Source organism: Zeus faber (genome assembly GCF_960531495.2).
Source record: "Zeus faber genome assembly, chromosome: 14".
NCBI lineage: Eukaryota > Metazoa > Chordata > Actinopteri > Zeiformes > Zeidae > Zeus > Zeus faber.
In genome coordinates this window covers 14070702-14094572 of record NC_137200.1, presented here as the reverse complement: position 1 = coordinate 14094572, position 23871 = coordinate 14070702, and the positions used below count along the sequence as shown (strand labels likewise).

Sequence of the window (23871 nt, the reverse complement as noted above, 5' to 3'; positions counted from 1 at the left end):
AGGAGCAGCGGTCAAGCAAGGAACGCCACAAAACACAACAGAATCGCGTAGACAACACGCGTTCACCTGGACGCTTACTCGGTCAATGTAAGGATTTTATAGGACAAACTGTATGTTTGACAGTACGAGTGTTCAAGAACCACACGCTGATGTAGTGACGCCAACTATTTGGCAACGTGGTGACGGTATCTGAAAAATTTGTCCTTAGGCCTCACAGACACACACACACGCACACATACGATCATGCACACAGACACACACACACACACACACTAATGAAGATGCACACCTCATTCACTTTAGGGTCGTTCTGATCATCGGAGTTGATATCTGAAGGGGAGCAAACGATGTGCCGCGACAGTCTTTGGAAACCTCATCCGGTCAGAATGTATTTGTTAGGTCCGCTGGCTTTTGATTTGAAACTGGCTGTGGCCTTGAGGTCCGCGGCTTGAATTTCACATTTTAACTTGTTTCTCCACATGAGGGCGAAAAAAAAGGTGCTTGTGAGAGGAGCAAAGAGGCGGTCTCTGACCCTGGGACTGGACCGGCATAAGAAGACACTGTAAACCGCAGTAGCTTTTTATACGAATAAACGACACAAACAAATTGCGGCACAACGCATCTTGTTGTTGTGTTACACTGAACATCTAAATGAAAAAATAAATGTTGCATTATGGATTATCTCTGTTGTGTTATGAGACAAGAGGGATATTTTAGGACAACATACCCTTTCGACTGAATTCACTTAACTCCTTTCAAGTCTTGATTGTAATGATGACTATTAAGTGCACAGAATGGGCTCAATGTCAAAGTGTACAACTGGGGGAAACGAAACCCAATTAATTTGTGATCAGCTGTGACGTGGGAAATAATATATAAAACCAATACCTGCCATTCAGAGCGACTTTGTGAGAACAGGCGATTCCTTCACTGCACAAGTGTTACCCATTTATTTATTTTATTTAATTGTTTAAATTAATGTCTTTGTAATTTCATGTATATTAGCTGATGTGACAAAATATATTGTAAAACTTTTCCAGTGGTCATCGTTAGAGTTGAAATCTCAGCTGCCTCTACTTTATCCATCTGGTCTGTAAAATTTGGTATGGTGTGTTATTGCAAATTCCTTAATGCTTGGTTAGCTCCAGGGTGAGTCTGGTGAGAAACAGAAATGATCTCTCACATCCAAAGGCCCAGAACAGATCACGTGAGAAAGTGAATATTATTTTAATTTACTCTCGCCTTTTAAGAATTAGGCAATGATATAGTAGTTATAAAATGTAGAAAGGTAGCTATTGCTTCCCATCTTTAGTCTTTTTTTTTTTTTTACTTACAGTAATAAGGCCACTTAAGAATAAATAATAGAATTCACCAAAACACTAGATCACAGTGCCCGCTTCATCACAAACTATTTTTTTTCCCCTTGTTGCCTATAGGTTTGGATGGTACAGCTTTGTGAGAATGTATTTTCCAGATGTTCCTCATCCTCATCCCGCTGTATCTTCGTCTTCAATGAAGAGCTCTAGCGTGTGTCAGTGGCTGTTAGTTGACCTTCATCAAGATGTTTATGACGCCGGAGTGAGGAAAAGGGCAGGATACACCATGAAATGATCTGTTTTGAGGAACTTTCTTTGGGGAAAATTCTACCTAACTATTTGGGCTAAAACCATCTTATTCGATTTTTTTTATTTTTTATTTTTTTTGAATCCCTGGTTCTACTCACCCCTGTGCTCCATGAACTTCTCACTGGGAAGTGGGGGAAAAAAACTGCCTGTATTTTTTCACAATTCATCACTGTACATTTTAACAGTATATTCTCGGAACCTCTTTGGCCTCTAACATTTTATAGCCACTTAATCTGTAAATTTTACCAATGCATTATTTGTGACTTATTTCATAAACAGCTTCAACCACGTATTGCAAACTGCTGCGGAAAATAGATTGAGGGGTGCTATTTTCTTTAATTTGGTCGAGAAGGTCTATCCTGATTACTTGAAATCACCTAAAAATGATTGACAGATCCAGAAATGTAGAAAACGGGATAAAGAAAATGAAGTTGCACATTTAAAAATGTATTCACACAGCAGTGTTCATGAAGGAATTGCAGTATTAAAGGAATTGTAGTGGATCAAGGGAGAGCTAAATCGCATTGTTGTAAAACATATCGAGATTCATCTAGATGTATTTTACAAAATAAACACTCAAGAGTGATTTAGTTTGGTATCTGTGAGATTGATCTTGGTTCCTGCTTATGTTGGGGCCTGAGAGAGCCTTTAAGAAAGAGCTGTTGTCAGCAGAATATTGCAATGGCACAAGAGGAAAGAAAATTAGCCATGAATCGCATAGAAGAGACTGAAGCTAAATGTGTGGCATTATACAGCTCATTAGGAAACAATGCCTGTTTGTATGAAGTATTGAAGATCACGTCAACTGGAAAATGTCATGAGAGAAGGAATGTGGGGTGAGTCAGGTAGCATGGGTGTGGACTGTCCAATGTTTCGAAACCACACTAGTCCAAAAAATGTAGCCTTAGAGATTATACTCCTTTTTACACAGGTTAATATAGGTCTCTGAGGCCCCCAAAATATCTTATTGAAATGTTTTCACCGAAAATACCACTCACATTATGCATTCTAGCCATTCTAACATGCCTCTAAATCCATCGTGTTCCCCGAGTTCTTTACTCCGGGTTCCCTTCCACAAACGTTCTTTTTTTTTTAAAATATATATATTTTATTTTTTTGCCTGTGCTGTCAGCATGCTGGGCATACACCACAGAGTATTTTATTTGTATGCTATTGCATCTAAGACAGAGTTAGTCTGCAAACGGATTTCAACTTCTCAACCTGCAATGCAACACTTTATTACTTCTTAAATCATCAAGAACTGCTGCAATAACTGTCCTGTGGACGACCTGTAGGATGACAACAGTTTTTGTTATACAGAGCCGCCACCAATCCACCTCTTTGGAGAAATATTTTATCATGTTCGGGTCTATTAACAACTAATCACTACTCCAAGAGGGGGAGATTCACCACAGGTGGGACAATTAAACATAGAACTAAACAACATTTACATGGAAACATAAACATCGGATGACAACATGTATTGAAAAACAGAGTTAATCAGGCCCAGGAAAACAGGAACAGCAATTCTGCACATGGCCTCTTCCTGTCCTAGTTATGGCAGTAAATGAGGGAGGAAAGGAGAGGAATGCAACCAGGAGGGTGCTGGGGTGCACTTGAAGAGGGTGTTTGTGGTGTGTGCGTGGTGTGTGTGTGCGTGTGTGTGTGTGTGTGTGAGATGGGACCTCCTGTATGTGTTCAGGTTCTGTGTGTGTGTGTGTGTGTGTGTGTGTGTGTGTGTGTGTGTGTGTGTGTGTGTGTGTGTGTGTGTGTGTGTGAGGTGTCCACCGGTGAGTGCACAGGACTTATCCCAATTGGTTCTAAAGTATAAGGTCGGTATGATGTTGTGGTGCCTCCAAGCAGCGGAAAGGGCCCCGAAGCCACGCACCTGCAGCTGCATAGACACCCCACGACTGCAGGAAAACCCTGAGCACCCCGCCCTGCAGCCAGAGAAGATCCCCAGGCCCCCAGAGAAGCCGGAAGCCCGCGGAGCAACCCCCAGGCCTGGCCTCGGGGAGCATAACCCAGTCCCAGGGAGCACGAGGATGCCCCGGACCCCAGGGGCGCACACATACAATCAACCCCCAAGTGCAGGCACAAGAGGCAGCTGCAGGCACAGAACACCACAAAAGTTCACTGATTTCGCCTTATCAGTCTATCATAAATCTATTTCTGAACAAATTTGACGTGAAGCAGTCCGGCTGCTGAATCTTCACTCGTATTAGATCTACAAGGCCTCATTTAAAGGTTTGTCCCGACCTTCACCGCGGTGAAGTGGACGGAGCGGCGCTTACGGAAATATTAAAATAAAATAAAAACATTGACGGTAACACGGAGTGCAATGCGCGCCGCGGCCTACAGTACAGTCAACCTACCGTGGACACACGCACGCAAACCTTTTTCACCCTCAATTTGATGGGACCCCAACCTAAAAGCAATGAATATGACTTAATCCCATACTTCTCTATAATACATTTAGGGCGATGACGATAACAGTGAAACCCGGATCAAACCTCATCGTTCTGCATCCTGTGGTGGTGCAAAAGCCTTGTTGTGAAATATTGGTGAAATTCACCCATCAACCGCTTCGCAGGAAAACAAACGTGCTTCCTGGATCTTGGCCCAAACGACAACTCCACTTGGCGGTCGCGGGGCGTGCTTGTATGTGACGCTCCTGAAGGGGGCGCTGCGGGCTTGTGACGCTGCATTTCCCGTCTCCGTCAATGAGCGGAAGCGCCCGTCTGACCAATGGCAGCGCGCCCTCGCGCTCGCTGCGGCTCACTCGGCATTTTACGTCAGTCGCGCGCTCCGAGGTCGGGACAACATGGCCGCCGCTGGAGGCCGCTACTACGGAGAAGGAGGCAGAGCGACCAAGAGACAGAAAACCGAAGAGGGAGGAATGACGACGGTGTGATTTTTTTTCCCCCCACCCCTCTCATGGTTAACCGTAATCACCGTTTAGTGGTTTCCGAAGACAGCGGCATTTCAACTTAATTGACGCACACCCCGCCGGCGAGTTCCCACCGTAGCGCTTCCTGCGCGTTCTCGGTCTGATGCTAATGCTAGCGCCAACGCGAGCTGTCAGGGAGCGTCTTCTGCGCGGCGGCGTCCTGCCGTCCCTTTGCCGACGCTCTCCGCCACGCCGACGTTAGTGCGATAGCCATGTCGCCGCTTACGCGGTCGGGGGCGTTACGCGAAGTTAAACAAATCGCGGCTTATCTGGCTGAGATCTTCCGCGGCACCTGCCGAGTTAGTTACAGCTCATGGAGGATAGACGCGTAGCTACTTCATTCATCGCCGGAGGGAAATTGCGGCGTTACAGCAGCACATATCACGTGTATAAGCAACCGTTAGAGAGTTATAAGAATAAAACAAAAAAGAAACCCTAATAATCCTTCGAATTAACTAACAAATAGAAACATCTGGCAGTGTGCTATGCACCCCAAAAAAAAAAAAAACCCCTGTCCACAATTCCCGCTCTGTCAAAATTAGGACCTTGTGCAAGTTTGGATACAGTATGTAAAGTAAAATCTGTACATATTAAGTGTTTTCAGTCATTTATAAATCCATCTCCACATGATCTTGTTATTTGACATTTAGAAGTTGATTCCCTGTTGTCCTCAGGAGGGTTACGATGATCCTCACAAAACGCTCCCCTCGCCAGTGGTGCACATCCGGGGCCTTGTGGACGGCATCATGGAGGCTGACCTGGTGGAGGCACTGCAGGAGTTTGGGGCCATCAGGTAAAACCACAATAACTTTAACCATGTCTTTTTTTTTTTTTTTCCTTAAATCGTCACTTATGTGTTATTGACTAGTGGTATTTACAGTGTCTGCTTTCAAATGCGACTGTCTGTAGGATCTGTTGGATCCGCAATGATGGATAATTGTTATATCCTCTCAAAACGCCAAGTGACCGATGTTGTAAACTCACATCAAATTCAAATCATTCAAGCAAACTCAAATTTAAAGATTTATGTAAGTATACTGTGTGTACAGGGGTGATTTGGGTATACATGTATAATCAGGAATTTCATTTAAAAATTGTTTTTGAACAGATTTTAGAAAATATGGTTGAATTGTTTTTGAAATGCCCATTTTATCTCTACCTAAGTATTGTTACTCATTGTGAGTGTGATGGTAAATTACATTTTAATCATTGCAGCATGATCTGCTTCTGAGTGTTCAGATGAATTTCTTGGTAAACCTTAAGCCTTTTGGTTACCACCCTCCAATTGATTATTGTGTTAAATCATTGCAGTGTGATCTGCTTCTGAGTGTTCAGATATATTTCTTTTTAAACCTTAAGTCTTTTGGTTACCACCCTCCAATTGATTATTGTGTTTTCATCAGACTGCAGTCCCTTCAGTAAAATGGTCTTATTTCTAAAGGCTACAACTTCATGAAAGTGGTGGCAATGTTTCAGAAAGATGGCATCTGAGTTGAGACATCAAATTGGAATGTGTTTAATACTGTTGTGATGTGTTACTCTTGTTCTGCTTTTCTGAACGGGAGATTCATATTAAAATTACTGGTTGCAGGTCAGAAGGGTGCATAAAGGCCTGCCTATATCCTTCCACAAGAGGGCAGTGTTTAGTCTACGAAACCGAAATTGATTGAATATGTGTTAGAAGAGTAGTCAGGTTTATTTATATAGCCCTTAATCACAACACAGTCTCAAAGGGTTTCACAAGCCCAATTTCCACAGAGAGATCACTGGCATCCCCTAGTCTGAATCCTCAACCGGGCAAGGGAAAAACTCCCAGAAAATCCTAAGTTAGAGTAAAAGGATGTTCAAAGTCACAAATGCCTCCTATAACCCCAATATAGCCTTAAATAGGCTATGTTATATAACTGTAAAATAGCCTATATGTTCTGTTATGGAGTGACAAAAATAAGATGCTATTAAAGAAATAAGATAGTTATTAATCACCGGCAATTACTTTGGGGTCATGAGAACATCAATTAATTTTTCTTGACCTGCTTCAATCGGTGAAAAGAAATAATTTGTTATTGGTATCTGTATCTCTAGCGTTTCCATTTTGTTTGAATTTGTATCTACAGGTATGTGGTCATGATGCCCAAAAAACGGCAGGCCCTGGTGGAGTATGAGGACTTGAACGGGTCCTGTAATGCGGTGACCTATGCTGCCGAGAACCAGGTTTACATCGCTGGCCACCCCGCCTTCATCAATTACTCCACCAGCCAGAAGATCTCCCGACCAGGAGACCCAGATGACACCCGTAGTGTCAACAATGTGCTGCTGCTTACCATAATGAATCCCATCTATCCAATCACCACGGTAACAAAACAAGCAAAATGGAGGAGTGTACTAATCTTAGAAAATTGCATTGAGATTACAAATTCAGACTCGACTAGGTGGTGCTCTTTCATGGAGGGTTATTGAATGATGGTCATTTTTATAACTAGGGCTTAATTGTAGTTATGGTTTTGCGAATCACAATTTCTGTTCACGAGGAGCATGAGGGAAATTGCTTAAATCAAGCAAAAAGCCCTGCTTTCTACGTATTTTGGAATTCAGTCTTTTCAGTTCATTTTCCTCCTGGCTTATCATTGGAATCGCACAATTTAAAGAATAAATAATATAGTGTATTAAAAAAATAATAAAAAAGCCTTAGTAAGATTACTGTAGCAGGCTACTTGGCAGTTTGTCAGGGGTGCTTGCTGTGGCTCCAGTGTTTTTTATGACTGTCACTGTCTTTAATAGGATGTTCTCTACACTATCTGCAACAACTGCGGCCCCGTACAGAGGATCGTCATCTTCAGGAAGAATGGGGTTCAGGCTATGGTTGAATATCCTTCTGCTTTAAACAAAAGAGAACTTAATTGTCTATTACATTCTTCTGTTTGTGTTTAAATTGTTCATTTGGGCGGGTTTCTGACATGTCATTAATTGTACAAAACATATTCTGAGTCTTTGCACGCTTAATTCTCTTGAGAAGTTTTTACTTTTCCATTGACGGTGAATCTGATATATCCTTGACACTGCCCCCTCGCCCACGTTTGACTCTATCCAAAGTGCTCAGAGAGCTAAAGCCTCTTTAAATGGGGCAGACATCTATTCCGGCTGCTGCACTCTTAAGATCGAATACGCCAAGGTGAGTGAGTGAAAATGTCCAACAAGCCCACTGTTCTTCTTCAAGTCACATCATATCAAAGGGACTCTGGTTCTCAATTGTGTTGACGTGTTCCTCCCTGCAGCCAGCACGCCTTAACGTGTTCAAGAATGACCAAGACACCTGGGACTACACCAACCCCAACCTGAGTGGCCAAGGTAACTCACAACCCCTCCTCCTCCCTCCCCTCCTTGTTATATCTTCCTCTCCTCCTCTCATGCCACTCTATGGGATTGGTAGGGTCCCCTGCCTCCCAGAGTGCTGCCTTTGAGCACAGCAGACTGGGTTTCCTTTACCCTTCACCCCCCCACTCACCATGGTGTTCAAAGGCGGTACTCCTGTGACGCTCAACACAATGTTCATGCATTTTCTCGCCACACAGCAGGCAAAAGTAAGGGCACGAGGAGCAAACCTCATGGGCAGCCAACTTCCAAGTGCAAGCTCCTGAATGTTGAGTTGCCAAATTGAGAATGCACCTGTACTTTAGCAAATGCAGCCTCACAGTTCACACTCCCCCACAGAGCATGCCGCACCATAAACACTCCTGTGGCGTTACGCACGTTTTCTTTCATCTTCTTGCAAATGCCATTGCACAACATATTGGAGATTTTTATGATGGTTTTAATTTGGGATGGTGGTCTGATTGTTGAGCACCTCTGGGCAAGTGGTGACTAGTAGCGCATACAAGCACAGGGATATTTCTGTAAAGCTTTCAAAAAAAGCACTCTGGTTAGATGTTTGGTAGATTTTACAAAGAATTAAATATAAACGTCACTGACTACAATTGTTAAACATACTGGTTACATTTGTCACAGTTTAATAACAGTATTTTTCTGGAGATCTTCCTTTTGTTGAAATGCAGATGTGGCTTAAATCAAAAACAAACTTTTTAAAATTGTTATTTTTAATATTGTGTTAAAATTTCATTCAGTTTGTTTTTATTTTTCAAAATCAAACTGATCTGACTGTTTTTAATGAATGGATAACAAATATGTCTTAAAGACACCAACCAGTGCATGCAAACAGCTCTGTGTAAATCTAGATTACCTGGCACTCCCTTGACATTGTGGAGGAAATTTTGCTTACAGCAGCGATAGCTTGTGTTTGTTCATACTTTCCTTGTCTGTTGGTGCTGGAGAAGAATATTATAAACTTTATTACACAATGTGTCAAGCTCCTGGTAATGTTTGAAAATCATAGAATTACCAAATGTTCATATATAATCATAAGTATAGAGAATTTGGAAACCCAATTGTTTCATTAGTTGCTTGATTATAGTCTTGTTATGGCAAGTGTTTTCTGCAAAAAAAAAAAAAAAAAAAATGCTCAAGTTTTAGACCAATCAAGCTTTGTTTATTCTGGTACCGAATAGGGCCACAGCATGTACAATATATATATATATTTTACACAGCTTTGGATCATCTCATCCTCTCTAGGGGATTCCTTGGTATTTTTCGTAGTTTATCGGCTGCCTTAAGTGAAAGAGGTTCTCCTTGTGTCCTCACTGTGCACACGCATTCAGGCTCACAGCAGCTCATAAGAGCTGCAGCAGTACCCACAACCACTACTGTAGCCCAGCTCTGTGGCGTACATCGGACACAGTGTGGCGACAGACAGCGGAATAAAACATCCTCAACTGTCAGTACCTCCTTATCCCGAGTCCACCGTCACTTCTATCTGCACCACCCGACATGGGAATCCATTTTGGTTTTTACTCTCTGAGTGCTGGCCATCACGTTTTGATATACTCCAAGGCCATGCCAGCGCCATCTATCATCCTCATCCTGTCTTACCAGTACAACACACCTCATCTGCAGAGCCCGAGAGGATTCACCTCGCGGGCCGGAGTCAGGTGTGTGCGGTCGCTACGACTGCTCCTCCCAGCCCCTCGGGATCTGACTGGCATACACAACCACAGGAAAACAACAGAGGAGATTTCAGACACACTCAGCCTGACAAGGGGACAGATGACACTACATATTGGGGGCAGTAAAACGCAAAACAACAACCAAAAACAGATGCCACTCTCTGACGCTACACTGCTTTCATCTATCGACGTGGGTGCGTGGGCTTCCTTTCGCTATCACTTTCCCCCCCTCCTGCGCCGAACACAACACATCCTTCCGAAAATCCACGGCAACACACAGAGCTGAATCGCCATGACAGCACATCACCATGCAGATATTCCAGATGACTGATTGACAAGCACAACGATGACTTACTGACAAGTACATCATGCCTTTTCACTCTACCAATGGCTGAAATCTATAAAACCCAACCAAAAAAAGCAAGCATCGCGTGTGCAGCCATTTTTACATGAGAAGAATAACCACGGGGGGGCCTATGAAGACACAAGCATCAGAACACCCATCAAGCATACAAGCACAGAGGCAAACAGACCAAAATCCTTTCCCAAATCTCTTTTCTACATTTAAGGACTCTGATGCTGTCCCCCCCCCCCCTTCTACTTCCACCCCATTCCCCTCCCCTCTTTGTGCTATTTGTGTTGTTTCTGCGTTGTTTCATTTACCCTTAATGAACTGGCCCATAGTGATGCCTTTAACGCCTCCCGTGTGATGCAGGTTTGGCACAGTGTGTCTGCGGACAGACACCCCACTCTCAAACGGTGCAAATATCCCACTTTGCGCTCAGAGCACGGTAAGCTGGAATGGAGTCTGTAATAGCAGCCATTTTTTTTGAATACAAAAAGGATGAAGGATCAAACCCGACAGCTACTCAAAAACCAAGCATGGACGGACAGATGTACTTTCTCTGGCGATGTGAAAGGAGCAAAGGAATGAGTTGAGGCTGGACTCTCAGGCAGCAACCCTACTGGACTGTTCCTCTACGTCCCCACTGTGTCCTGTGCTCCATTTGTGGTGCTGTAAGTACACACAACAGCCTGACTGTATGATCTGGCACATGGCTGACTTGCCCTCTGTAAAAGATGTGGTTGTTGTGGTTGAGCGTCAAAACAACACGTGAAGTCTTTACATATCAAGACCAGGTCTGGAATATCTCTTTTTAGTTATAGCAACGGAATAAAATGAATTCGCTCCTGATTTTTCTTGACATGTTTTCTAACCCGTGCAACAAATTTTAATGTGAGAACAGTCTCAGAACTGGAAGTACAAATCTGATATGAACTACATGCTGTCTGACCACATATTGGGCCTCCGGGTACTTTAGTAATTGAATAACTGGATGAGCCAATCACATTGTTTTTGGCGATAGAAATGGAAGCACAACTTTTGGGGACTGGGTCAATATTTAGTTTACATGTAGTCGATGGGATTTTACCAGATCTGGTCTGTTTTCACTGCTCTGCTGTTTTTTTTGTTATATTTTAGTCTTGCGAATTCAACAGGAAAAATCAAAGATGATCTGAAACTAGAAATTACCCTTTTTTGTCTGTGTCCAGTCTTGTGACATCAATGGTATTCGCCCTTTGAGCATATTTTCCCACGAACACAGCGCTTCTTTTGCCATGTGTCTATATGGTTTTATTTTTGACATTTATTTTGTGGGGTTGTATAACTCGGAATTCAGGTTTAAGGACAATTTTAAATATACGTTTGAGATATATTGGCTTCCAACTTCGTTCCACAGTCTGATTAAGCACTTTTTGCCAGTATTTATTCACCTCTGACTGTTGTCCTTATTTATATGCTGGCTTGTACTTCAAATTGATCTTACAGCCCCCAGGAAAACATGCTTGGACTGTTAACTGGAGGTGCATGTAGTGTTGATGCTGGATTTTTTTCATTTTATTTTATTTTTTTCAAGCAGTTGAGTTGGAGAGAAACATGTCTTTATATAGTCCAGCCAAAGTATTCTACTCTTTGTTAATATGGACTTGACATTTGTATGTGTACCTGTACAGATGCTGATGGTGAAGGCAATTGGAACAATTCACAAGGTGTGTGTGTGTGTTTGTTTTTGGGTGACAGATTTCTTTTTTTTTTTTTTTTTTTTTTTTTTTTTTTTTTTTTCAATTAATTGAATCATTTTACAAAGTCAAAAATCTCCATTATGTTAGATAAAAGACAAAGCCCGCAAACCTTTAACACTTAATCTCAGCCCCTCTTTTTGCATGTCAACCCCATCCTTGTCTAAGGGCTCAAAGTAGCCTATGTACTGTTGAGGTAGACATTTTGTTTCCTAAGTCGGGAGACAGTTTCATTGGCAATTGTTTTTTTTTGTTTTTTTTTTTTTTGTTTTTTTTTTTCTCCTCGTAATTTCTAGATCCTAATGCCAATCCTAACAAGCGTCAAAGGCAGCCTGCTCTTTTAGGAGACCACCCACCAGATTATGGTAAATATCTAAAGAATTTGTCAAAATTGTAGCTACCAAGTTGGATTCCCCTGAGGTCTTTCTCTCGTCCATCAAGGTGGACCTCAGGGAGGTTATCACTGCTACAATGATGACAGCTACGGGCCCCCTCCCCCCCATCGCATGGGCCCCCCAATGGGTGGCCGTGGTCGTGGAAGTCAGCGCTACGGCCCAGGATACGGACCTCCTCCTCCGGAATATGGTCCCCACGCTGACTCCCCTGTTGTCATGGTATACGGCCTGGAGCCCTCAAAGATCAACGCTGACAAGCTCTTCAATGTATTTTGCCTCTATGGCAACGTGGAGCGGGTGAGTCTCGGGGTCGGCATTTCTCCGCAGTGTATCGCAGCCTGGCTTATGGCCCTCTTGACACATTTGCATTTCTGTTCAGGTGAAGTTTATGAAGAGTAAACCTGGGGCAGCTATGGTGGAGATGGGAGACTGTTACTCTGTAGACAGGGCCATTACTCATCTCAACAACAACTTTCTGTTCGGACAGAAACTCAATGTTTGGTAAATAAAAACCAAATATCCAATACTGATTACTGACTGGCTTTTGTTAGGCCTGGTGTCGTTGACCGTGTCCGCCTTCTTACAGTGTGTCCAAGCAGCAGGCAATCATGCCAGGACAGTGCTACGAGTTGGAGGACGGCACCAGCAGCTTCAAGGATTTCCATGGTTCCCGTAACAATCGTTTCACTTCCCCAGAGCAAGCTGCCAAGAACCGCATCCAGCACCCCAGCAATGTACTACACTTCTTCAACGGCCAGCCGGACATAGCTGCAGAGATCTTCAACCAGGTATAAATAGCAAAGGGGCCTTTTATATAAAGTGTTTTTTATTTATTTTTTTATTTAGATCATTCACCATGAATCCATTGTCTTCCAGGTCTGTGATGAATTGGGAATCAAGGGCCCCTCAAATGTCAAAGTTTTCACTGGAAAGAGTGAGTGCTACTATAGACTTGACTAATTTTTTTTGGTGTCTAATATCAACTTTAACCCCTCTTAAAAATGTGTTTCTTTTGCAATGTGGCAGGTGAGAGAAGCACTTCTGGCCTGCTGGAGTGGGAATCTATCAACGATGCTATGGAAGCCCTGGCTATGATGAACCACTACCACATGAAAAACACTAGTGAGTCTGCTGTCCGCTACAGCTTAAGGCCAACCTCATTGGCCTATAAAAGTCAACACACATCTATGCTATCAATGCTCATATGTTTTTGCCATGGAAAGCAGATGTGGGAACTGCTTTATGATTAAGTTGAACAGTCACTTTCCTTTACATTTCCCTTAAAGGACATTTTCATATATATTTAATTCAGTAATTACAAGGGAATTATACCACAAATAAACCTTTGGGCGGGGCTGCTATCTTTCAGAATTGTCACCTTTACCCCTCACTCTAAAAGAACTACAATAAGCCTGTCTAGCTAGTGTATTGGACAGCATAGCAGGATTACTGTACTACAATTGTAGTTGATGGTAGAGCAGAAAGGCAGCGCATGTGCAGCAGTGAAAAGCTCCTTGACTTCTAACTTGGGGAGAGCTGATTGAGTGAGCATTCTTATTCCATAGTTTGTTTTTTTTCTTTTAATGTACGACAGTATGTGTGGATTGAATACTGAAGTGTAGAACTATTAAATAAATAAAGCATAGGTGTGAAAGCCTGGTTCATTCTTTTATGCGATTGTTCCCCTAATGTGTTTGTTTTTTTTTTCCCCCCTCCAGGTGGGCCTTACCCTTACACACTGAAGTTGTGCTTTTCAACTACACACCATGCCAACTAAATCATGTCTCACCCACCACCTATTTGTGTTAATTGCAATTATGTTGTTACTTCCCTACAAAACATTCAATCACTATTGGTGTAGTGTAGGATTGATGTGCAGAGATCATTTTACCCTAACTTAAATAGATTTTGTATGAGTAACTTGAGCTTCATTTATATTTTTTATTTTGAATATGTAGTACATTCGATTTCAAAGTAGCTCACCTCTATTCGAACACCATAGTAAATAAATTTCCATGTTAACACTGACCTTTTTTTAATAAAGTGAATAGTAACTTGTGATGTTGATTTTTCTCTTGGCCATCATTCCTTGCTTGGAGCTTGGGGAGGTTGAGTTTTTTCAGACAGCTGATAGAAAAGGTTCAGAACTGTTGCCCAGTGCAGCAGCTGCTAAGATGGCTTCCACCATAAGACTTCTGGGACCACAAGAGGTTTTAATCCTGTTCCCATCTGCTATCCTTGGCTGTTCCAACATCTCTTCTTGCTGTCTTTTGGTATATGCCGTTTTTCTATCTGTTAAACATCCCAAAGACCCTCTGAAGTTTTCAGAATGGTCTCACCAGAAACCTTTAACATAATTATGTAAATCGCTGCTTTCAAGTGCATATGACCTGTACACCAGGGAAAATGAACCTGCCTCTCTGTCTTTAGGTAACAGAGCAACGACTACTTTGTTTAAATATTTAAATTACCGTTGGCGCCAAGGTGTGGAAAGCGAAAACTAAGAAAATTATTTGATTTAATAAAGTCTGAACACTTGGCCTACATTGTAAACCGTTTATGCAACACAGCTGCACAAAAGCGAAGGATGTCAAGTCAGTCCATTCAGATATAATGGAACATTAAAGTTTGAGACCTGACCATGAGAGGGAGAAGAACAGCAGCAGGCTGAAGTATTGTTTTTGCCCCTGCCACATGTCAGTTGTCTTTTATTTTTTTTACCTATTTTAACCCATCAAGATGAAGTAGGTCGCCATAATATAGCTCAATGAGTACAGCTGTTAGGCTTAAAGAAATTTCTGAAACGCCAAAGCTTTATCATTTTAGTCCTGCAAACATCCAATTAGCAGTTTGTCGCACCATGTGAGTGTGGTCCCAAGTTTTAGTACCGAGCAGACGTTGCACTCAAGGTAGAGATGGTGCCCTGGGAATTTAGCCAATGGAGTGGTCATTGGTACTGGATCTGGTGTTGGCAATTACGGCTTTTTGGAAGGAGCCCGATCTTATGGCTCCGTTCGTTCCTGAGAGCCATTCAAAAGAAACGCTCTTCATTTTTTTATGTGTGCGGGTTTCCAATCTGCGTGTTGGCAATTTACATCGATAACACGTGGAAGTACATGATGCTCTACCTATCTTTTTTTTTTTTGTTTGTTCATATGTATTTATTTAGATCACATTTTTAAGTGTAACAATAAAAAAAAAAAGAAAGAATAAAACAAGTACTAGGAGTTATTTTTGTATCTAGGTATCTCACCTTATCGCTTATCAAAATCTCTTGCTGTCTTGCTTCCTGCTGCTGTAACACCCGAACCCCCCCTGATAATGTGTAATCAATCAATAAAACTATTTTTCCACACACAAATAATAGTAAACGGGTTATCGAAATACTCCTAAAATAACCTTTCCGCTTAACACCAGGGCCTGCTTGCCTCGCTTTGTGAACCTGACGTGACAGTGCCCCTTTTTAGCCAGGGCGCCTCGGCGGACCACCCAGCGAGACCCGGTTCCCTTCGTTCCTACAAAGGAGCCGTTCAAAAGAAACGGATCGTTCTTGGACGCCCCAGCACTGACTGGACGCCAGGGCATTCTTCAAGTCAGTGACTTGTTATTCGTTCCAGGTTAGTTCCCGAAGAGAGCTTCAGTTCAAACACCGGCTCGTCCAGGTCGGGGTGTTGTGTCGACTGTCGGTGGCATGCAAGAGCTGCAGACACGATTCTTGGCATTTGTCCCTCAACAGATAATTAACGTGCGCGCAACACAGACAACATGGATAAACGTTCCAAACTCAAACCGAAACAAATGCCAGCAAAACACACCCGCAGACCCCCCCCCCACACACACACATGAGGGGTCCGCGGCCGTAGAACTTCAGGCCTACGCGGCAGGTAAAACGGTTTTGCGCGCCGCAGATCAGCTCGACAAGAGATTCGCCAATTCTGCGCAATTCTGCGACAACCTTCGGGACCCAATGCGGGTGCTTAACCCCGACCTCCCGCGTTGCACTTCGGAGGGCGTCGCCCGATTCCCGCGGCCCCTGTTTAGATCGCTGAAATAACAGCTTGGTCCTGAATTTTAACTGGATTACAATTAATCTGGGGAGTACGGTAAACAGCGCAGCCCATTCACAGCGGCAAGGGCAGGGGCTGCGTTTGGAAATTCCTGTTTCTATATTTCTATGTATAGTTTTATCTGAACCCCCCCCGTGTTTTCTTTTCTTTTCAGTGAATACACGAATACAAAATAAATTAATTGAAATGAAATCAAAATAAAATTAAAATGAATTCGAAAAAAAAATACATTTTATCTTGACAACATTCATATTGTATTATATTGTATGTATGTAATTTTTTTTTTTTTTTAAGGTTTGGAAATACCTTGCGGCTTGTGGCGCATAAAAGGCCAGTGTATTGAAATAAGCCAATTCATATAAGAGCTAGCAGGCTAAACCTGCTGCTAAAATTGTTGTGACAAGTATTATTATTATTTTTTTTTTTGTTCAACGTAATGAAATATAATATATATATATATATATATATATATGTTATCTCCGTTAAAACGTGTTCAACAACGACGTTAAAAAAAACAAAAAACAAAAAAAAACAACGAACCGGGCGAAAACAGCACTGCACTTCCCAGAGTGCACCGCGCGCGACGCGTAGGTGTATCCGGTGTCTTAGAACATTTTACTTCCTTCCAGACGGAGCGACGCGAGCGAGCCGAGAAAGAGAAGACGTTGCTAACTTTTCAGCGCCTCCGCCCGCCCGCCGCGTTCCGCCGCGTTCGACGGTTAATCGTAGCCACTCGCGCCGTCCCCGGGGCATGCGGCTCGCCGCGGCTGAATATTGAAGACACCTCGACCCGCGACGGACCAGCGCCAGCGTAGGCCTCCGAAGAAAGTTTGGTGCGAGGGGCCTGTAAACAACATGTCCTCCGCCCCGCAGGCATCCTCCTCCAGACGGCAGTGGTGCTACCTCTGCGACCTGCCCAAGATGCCCTGGGCCATGCTGTGGGAGTTCAGCGAGGCCGTGTGCCGGGGCTGCGTCAACTACGACGGGGCGGACAGGATCGAGCTGCTCATAGAAACCGCCAGGCAGTTGAAAAGCACCCACGGCGTTTTAGACGGCAGGTCTCCCGGTCCCCAGCAGAGCAAACCCACCTCCAGCGGGCCCCTGGAAGGAGGGGGCCGGCATGCAGAACGCATGGACCGGGGCAGGGGGGGAGAATATGGGGTGTCCTCTCGCCTCCCCAACGGTCTGCACAGAGCTGAGGATGTGGCCATGTCGGAGGGGAGCCGGCAGAGCCCGAACACTCGCAGGGCTATGGCTGGGTCGGTCCCTGCCCTCCATGGGGCTATCCCCCATGCCTTGCTGGCTCAGGGGTTGGTCGGGGGTCCTCATGGGCTCCTCGCCCCCTTATCGGGCTCCAGGGCCGGAGCCTCGTCTATTGCGGTTTCCTCCGGCCCCATAATGAGTGATTCCGGAAGAAGACAGGCCGTGTCCTTGGGTGTGGGAGCCAGCACCTCTACTCTAGTGGGTCTGGATGCAGGTGTTTGGAGAAACGGTGAAGTGATGGCAGAGCTGGCGGAGAGCGCCCGCAGCAGGGCTGAAGGTTGGCCCAACCGACCTAAAGCGGTCAGGGATGTTCTCGTGACCCTGAGTGGCTGTGTCCCCTTTAACGTGCGCTTCAGGAAAGATCATAATCTAATTGGCCGTGTTCTAGCCTTTGATGCCAGCACAACTCCTGAGTTTGAGCTGAAGGTGTTTGTGGAGTACCCATGTGGCTCTGGAATGGTCTTCTCAGGGATCCCCGATCTGGTCAGGCAGATGTTCCGCGACTCGGCCAAAGACGCAGGCAAAGCTGTGAACTCTGGGCTACGTTACATGGAATACGAGAAACGCCAAGGTACTGGGGACTGGCGTGGACTCACAGAGCTGCTAAATGATGGCGTGCGTTTTTTCAAGGAGCCCCCAATCCCAGAGGTGCTACCGCAGCCATACCCTGACGCGGGCATGCCCATGGTAACCGCTGGCCGCCCTGTACCTCCAAAGGGCACGACACGGCGCCGCAAGGCCTCTCCGGGCTCAGAAAACGGGGAGAGCGATGGTCGACCCGACCACCCGGCTAGAGAGGCCTGGCCCCGAAGTGCCTACCTAGGTATGGAGCCTCTGCCTGGCATGGCTGCTCCACAGGAGGGACCACCACGTTTACACAGCCAGCCATCCCCCATCTCTGCTCTCATGGGTGTTGCAGACAGCCTGAGCTCCAGCCAGATGGCCAGGGATAGCCCCAGCTTGTCCGTGGCACACTCCTCTGCAGCTGGCCGCCCCACCAGCGGCAGCCCCTCCACGGCCTCCGCCTCTGTCTCCCAGGCATCTATAGGGCAGGGTGCGAGCCAGGGGGTGCCGAATAGTACCGGCGCAGGGGAGTCGGGGATCAGCTCCCAGGGCACTCTGCTCTGCTGCACCCTATGCAGAGAGCGCTTGGAGGACACTCACTTTGTCCAATGTCCGTCTGTCCCGCACCACAAATTCTGCTTCCCCTGCACCCGAGCTTCCATCCGCAGCCAAGGCCCAGGAGGGGAGGTGTACTGCCCCAGTGGAGAGCGCTGTCCCCTATCCGGATCCACCGTGCCTTGGGCCTTCATGCAGGGGGAGATCTCCACCATCCTGGCAGGGGACGGAGACGTGACGGTGAAGAAGGAGAATGACCCCTGACCTCTCATTCCTGCTGTGGTGAATGGTAAAATGGGGGGGGGGGGATTCTTCTAAATTCAGTTTTTTGGTTTGTTTTTTTGTACTTGATATATGTAACACCTTTCTACTTACTGGTGCATATATGGGCTGTTGGGATGATGCCATTTTTAAAGAGTTTTTGTCAAGTGAGATATTGATTGCTTGTTTTACAATACAGACATTTTTTCTTTTGTTTGATGGGTTAATGAAAAATGTTGATGACAGAAACCACAAGTATAATAGGTGCAACTATGTGACACTCAACTTTGTTTATTTCAACTATGTTGAAAATATTCAGTGAAAAAGTTAACATAGGACTGGGCAATTTATTCTACTGTAATGTACAAGATATTTTACTGTTGTAAATTCAAATATGATTCAATTTCACAGCATTACCATTAAGCACTGACTATGGAAAAGCAATATTCTTCCATATTGAAACTGGAATTGGAAAGTAGCTATTTAGAAAAAAATTGGTACTTGATGCCTGAAAAAGTCATTCATCATATTACAGTGTAGTAGAGGAAAAATGCAACTTTAGCATAGGACAAGGATGCAATTATTTATAAATGTATTCTATAATCTAACAATAAAAATCAGCTTTGGCCAGTGAAATTTTGCCGTGCATCACAGCCCGGTGTTGACCTCTCCATGAATTTACAGTATTCACCTTTTGAACCTACTGGCATTATGTATCTTTTATCAGATATTTTAGCCATTGAGGTGGTCTGTAGACTGCTAATGATAAAGTCTGTTGCCTGCATATGAGACAGCAAGTTATATGGTAAGGTGTTTTGAAAAGAATACTGCATAAATTACACCTATGTTTCCTGACAGCCTATACTTTTTATTTGATAATGTACAAAGAAAAAAAAATACCAAAATGCTTGCCTTTGTTTTCTTCCTCCACAGTGGATGAATAGAAAAGAGAAAAAAACACGTTGAAAGCACTTCCTGATTTTTTCGAGCAGAGGTCCACTTGGCTGCAGTTCAATGTGTGTGCCTCTAAGCTGCGACAGAAAACCAGAACTATCCCCAATCCCAAAAGGACAGCTCTGGAAACATGTTAAACTTTTTTTTTTTTTTTACACACACTTTGGAGGGAAGGGACACGTCTGTTTCCTTAGGGCTCACATCACTTCCGAGGGTCGCTTCTACTTTCAGGCCTAACCTTTTAAAGTCAAGTCCTACGGAAAGAATGACAATCTGTTTGTTTGTTTTTTTTGTTTGTTTTTTTTCATTTGTGTTTCTATTGCATACTTTGTGCTCTACAAATGAAAGACACCTATATTGATTGTATCTGGTGTTACGCAAATATGAAATTATTTGAACTGAAAAATATGAATGTCCAAATATGTCAAAACCATTAGGTCCTTAAAGCCAAGGGTGTAAAAAAAAAAAAAAAAGGAAAAAAAGAAATGAATCACACATCTCCAAGGTATGCTTCTTTATTACCTACATTGTATGTCAAAAATGTGAATTTACTTTCGATGGCTATGTAATTTCTATTTTTGATACAATACAAATTTATATGTATTTGTTTATAGTAAGTGATAAGAAGACCAAAGATGGCTTCATGCTCTATGTAATTTTATTGTACTGTAGCGGTGTATTCTGTATTCACAGATAACCTTGGCATCAGTCACTAATTTCTTTATCTATTCTAGTAGTCAGCTTGTTTTTGTCTATTTACTTTTTGAATTCTATATATATTATATTATATATAGATATATGGTATGGTAATTAGCACCAATCTCCAATGGTTAATTCACATACTCATGTGATCTTCAGTGGTCAACTCTATAATAAATTACACACCAGTTAATGTAATTATGGTGGTGTCATTTGATTCCAAAAATGTGACATCTGAAATTGTCTTTATTTTTTTTTATTTCACAAATTATTTGGTAACTTACAGAAACACCCCCAACGACTAACCATTTTTGGCACATTCCTTATTTAATAGCACAGTTAAGAAGCTTTGTAAACACAGCGTGCTTAAGTAAGTAAAACAAATAATGCAGTGCAAAATTAGGCTGAATGTGATGTCATTCTTAATATAAAATCCCAAATTTAAACAAACCACAATTCTTCACGTCTATAGTTATAAAGACCAAAACATACCATACATGTGAGATAAACCTACCTAATTCTAATGAACATACAAATGGATAAATATTTGTTCATTGAAAGTGGTGTGAACCATTGTTTGGTTATATTTCCTTTCAAACCAAACATCAAAATCCAATCCAAGCGACAGTGACATCACGGCGGTGCGTTTTCATCGGTCGTAAAACAAAGAAACATCACTGGCGTCTCAGAAAGGACATCCCGAGTCGCGGAGTGCTTCTTGAGCTCCTTTGAGGGTTTCCCGCTTGACACACTTCCAGTAGCCGGACAAACCGTACTGGGGCTGCACCTGAAGAAATGGAGAACCTCTAGACCGTTTATAATCTGTAGTGTGCAGTACAAATTTTGGCTCTACAGATAGTGAAGGAGCATACAATCAAACCACACGGTCAGGTGTTGTGCTGATAACACAACTACACACGACACTTAGGGAGAGTACCTCAGGCAGTGCCATCATAAATGTCCATTTTAAAAAAAAAGCTCCAAATGGTTACGCTGGCTATCAAACTGCAACAACCAGTACAAGTACTGTTACAATACTGTTATAACTTGTACAAGATCAAAAATCAATCAACTACACCCCTTGCCCCACCCCGCAAACATTGACCAACTTCACCTTCAGGCCACGCAGCACTCTGTCCTCCATCACGCCGATGAACTCTTTTTGACTGAGGCAGTTGTCTCCATCCATGTCAAAGATCTTGAACACCGTGTCGAGCACGTTCTCTGACAGATCGTGCCCCGTGGCGATCCTCACCGCTCGCTTAAACTGGGCTGCCGTATATACAGAGAGAGAGAATAATACACCGTGAGACTGGGCGCGGAAATGCCGTGTGCGGCGGGAAAGGGAAAACTTTTTTTTTGGTGCCATTTGCAGGACACCAACAGGGTACCGAGAAGCCCTACCCATTCCGATGGGACGATTGGCTTCACTGATCATCTTCACAGAGAATGCAAAGTCTTCCAGGTTGTTGGTGAAGAGGCAAAAGGCTTTGAACTCATCAAACGTGATGCTCTACAAGAAAAATATTGCCCACTTTGATTTTTGGAGAACAGCTTATATAATACAACATACTGTATATCTGATTGATTGGGTCCGCTTCCTCTGACACTCAACAGCACAAAGGAGGAAATAGGGTCCGAAGCTTGTTTGAACTATGTAGTCCAAATGACAATGCCCCAAGTAGAGTTGTTGACACGCCTCCCTTACAAACTTCCTGTGCTTGTACCTGGCCGGCAGGGATCCGCTTCCGCATGTTCTCCCAGTAGGCCTCGTTGTCTTCCTCATTGGTGTAATGCAGCAGCCACTCTGCAAAGTCTTCTCTGCGCATGGTGTCCATGCCCTTGGAGAACTGCAGGAACTCCATCTCCTGGACTTCTGCCTGCAGATCCTCCATGAACCTGGAGCCCAGAAATGATTTGTTCATGACGCTGGACCGTCAAAGATGTTCATGAGGGAAACCTTGGCAGCCGACTAAATAACATTATGGAGGCAGAATTGAAATGGGCAAACACACAAGCAAAATTCAATGGATTTGTCAGAAACAATATACATATAAGTTCAAGTTCAAGTTCAAGTTCAAGAGATTATTTGTCACGTGTGAAGCTTAAAAATAAATACAATTATATATACACACACACACACACACACACACACACACACACACACACACACACACACACACACACACAGTGAAGCTATGAAGATGCAAATTACTAACCTGAGGAATTGCTGATACTGCAACATATTCTTCCCGTTCTGCCCAAAAAATAAAGCCTGTAGCGTTGTTTTCACTTCCTCACCTTCATCATCTGGTCTCTGCAACATCACATAGAGGCTCAAATGGTTCCTGCTCCTGCCTATCAAAAGCTCAACAGGTATTAAATATTTGAAATATTTCACATTAAAAAATGGTGTTGTCCAGGAGAAGTCGCTGTCTTTTAAGTCGATAACGTTAAAAAAAAAAAAAAAAGGCTCATAAAACATCACCCAGTGAACTTACATCAGCGTTGTCCTTGGGAACCTTCCTTTGTCGAATGATTGTCTTCAGCTGCGGTTGGAGGGCGAAAAAGGCAACATTCATTCCCTTTCCGATCGCCCGAGGGAATTCAAACAGACGATTTGCGTACCGTTCTCTGACGCGACTCTTTGCACGACAAAACGGACACACGTGGACACAAACCATCCCGTTAAGGTTCACAAACGACTCCCGCGAGAAAGAAGGGAAACAGTGTGCTCTCGCGTTTAGAAATCTGACGCGGAAAGGGATTCCGATCGGAGCAAACAGCAGAACATGCATTTGCACTCCACCAGATCGTCTCAGGCTCGTGTACCGAGCCAGAACGAGACAATGCTGCAAGTGTCTCACAACGTGCCCGCATGCACTCCATTTGCACACAAAAAATAAAAAAAATAAAAAAAAAAATACTACTATTACTTTTATTATCCAGGAGGCCCGATTCCATTGAAATGCACAGCTTTCCAATTTTCAATGGATTGATTAAACTGAGGGTAAACACATGGAACACCAGACTGGAGCAGCGAGCAGCACGATGGCCCCTCACCTGTCACGCGTCCATACTTACAAGCGGGGTCACATCCATGCTTGAGGCAGCGTTAAAAGTGGCAATGTTTTAAAACATGAGTGTGAGCATGGACATGTAAACGGGTGATACTTTGACCTCGTCTGATAAAATACATCACTAAAAACAATTTGGCAGCATAATCTCCTGCACACAGGTGAATGTCGTTTTCCAGGCAGCTTTACCTTAAGAAACTCCTTTTTGTCAACGCGCTCGTTTCCGTCGATGTCGAGCATTTTGAAAGCTATGTGAAACCCTGTGTGTGGCTCTGAAAATAGAAAAGCACATTCTGTTGCGGCCTATTCTGTCTGTACATGGAGA

General features: G+C 43.6%; 3 protein-coding genes across 4 annotated transcripts in view; 2 read left to right on the top strand and 1 right to left on the bottom strand.

The window, feature by feature from the left end:
• The first annotated feature begins 4425 nt into the window (after positions 1–4425).
• hnrnpl (heterogeneous nuclear ribonucleoprotein L) lies at positions 4426–14165 on the top strand. 2 transcript variants are annotated; one of them, XM_080014005.1, is made up of 14 exons: positions 4426–4533; positions 5250–5368; positions 6690–6927; positions 7354–7439; positions 7648–7744; positions 7848–7920; positions 11646–11681; positions 12008–12076; positions 12153–12403; positions 12486–12607; positions 12693–12894; positions 12983–13040; positions 13133–13228; positions 13825–14165. In XM_080014005.1, exons 1-14 carry the CDS (start codon positions 4450–4452, stop codon positions 13881–13883), a joined length of 1590 nt encoding a protein of 529 aa, XP_079870131.1. In that variant the 5' UTR covers positions 4426–4449; the 3' UTR covers positions 13884–14165. The 2 variants fall into 2 exon arrangements, with proteins under 2 accessions (XP_079870131.1, XP_079870132.1); XM_080014006.1 differs by lacking the exon at positions 11646–11681.
• A 2644-nt stretch (positions 14166–16809) lies between these two features.
• On the top strand, positions 16810–20667 carry LOC307240105 (interferon regulatory factor 2-binding protein 1-like). The gene is made up of 2 exons (XM_080013739.1): positions 16810–18844; positions 19750–20667. The coding sequence occupies exon 1, from the start codon at positions 17029–17031 to the stop codon at positions 18817–18819; it is 1791 nt and encodes a 596-aa protein (XP_079869865.1). The 5' UTR covers positions 16810–17028; the 3' UTR covers positions 18820–18844; positions 19750–20667.
• Positions 20668–20775: 108 nt separating this feature from the next.
• micu2 (mitochondrial calcium uptake 2) overlaps positions 20776–23871 on the bottom strand; it is a 5336-nt gene continuing 2240 nt past the window's right edge. Inside the window, exons 6-12 of the mRNA XM_080013740.1 lie at positions 23736–23818; positions 22971–23018; positions 22689–22786; positions 22197–22368; positions 21874–21982; positions 21584–21741; positions 20776–21256 (exon numbers count right to left, since the gene is read on the bottom strand). Coding sequence (XP_079869866.1) covers positions 21155–21256; positions 21584–21741; positions 21874–21982; positions 22197–22368; positions 22689–22786; positions 22971–23018; positions 23736–23818 — 770 coding nt within the window. The 3' untranslated portion in view covers positions 20776–21154. The remainder of the gene's footprint in view (positions 21257–21583; positions 21742–21873; positions 21983–22196; positions 22369–22688; positions 22787–22970; positions 23019–23735; positions 23819–23871) is intronic.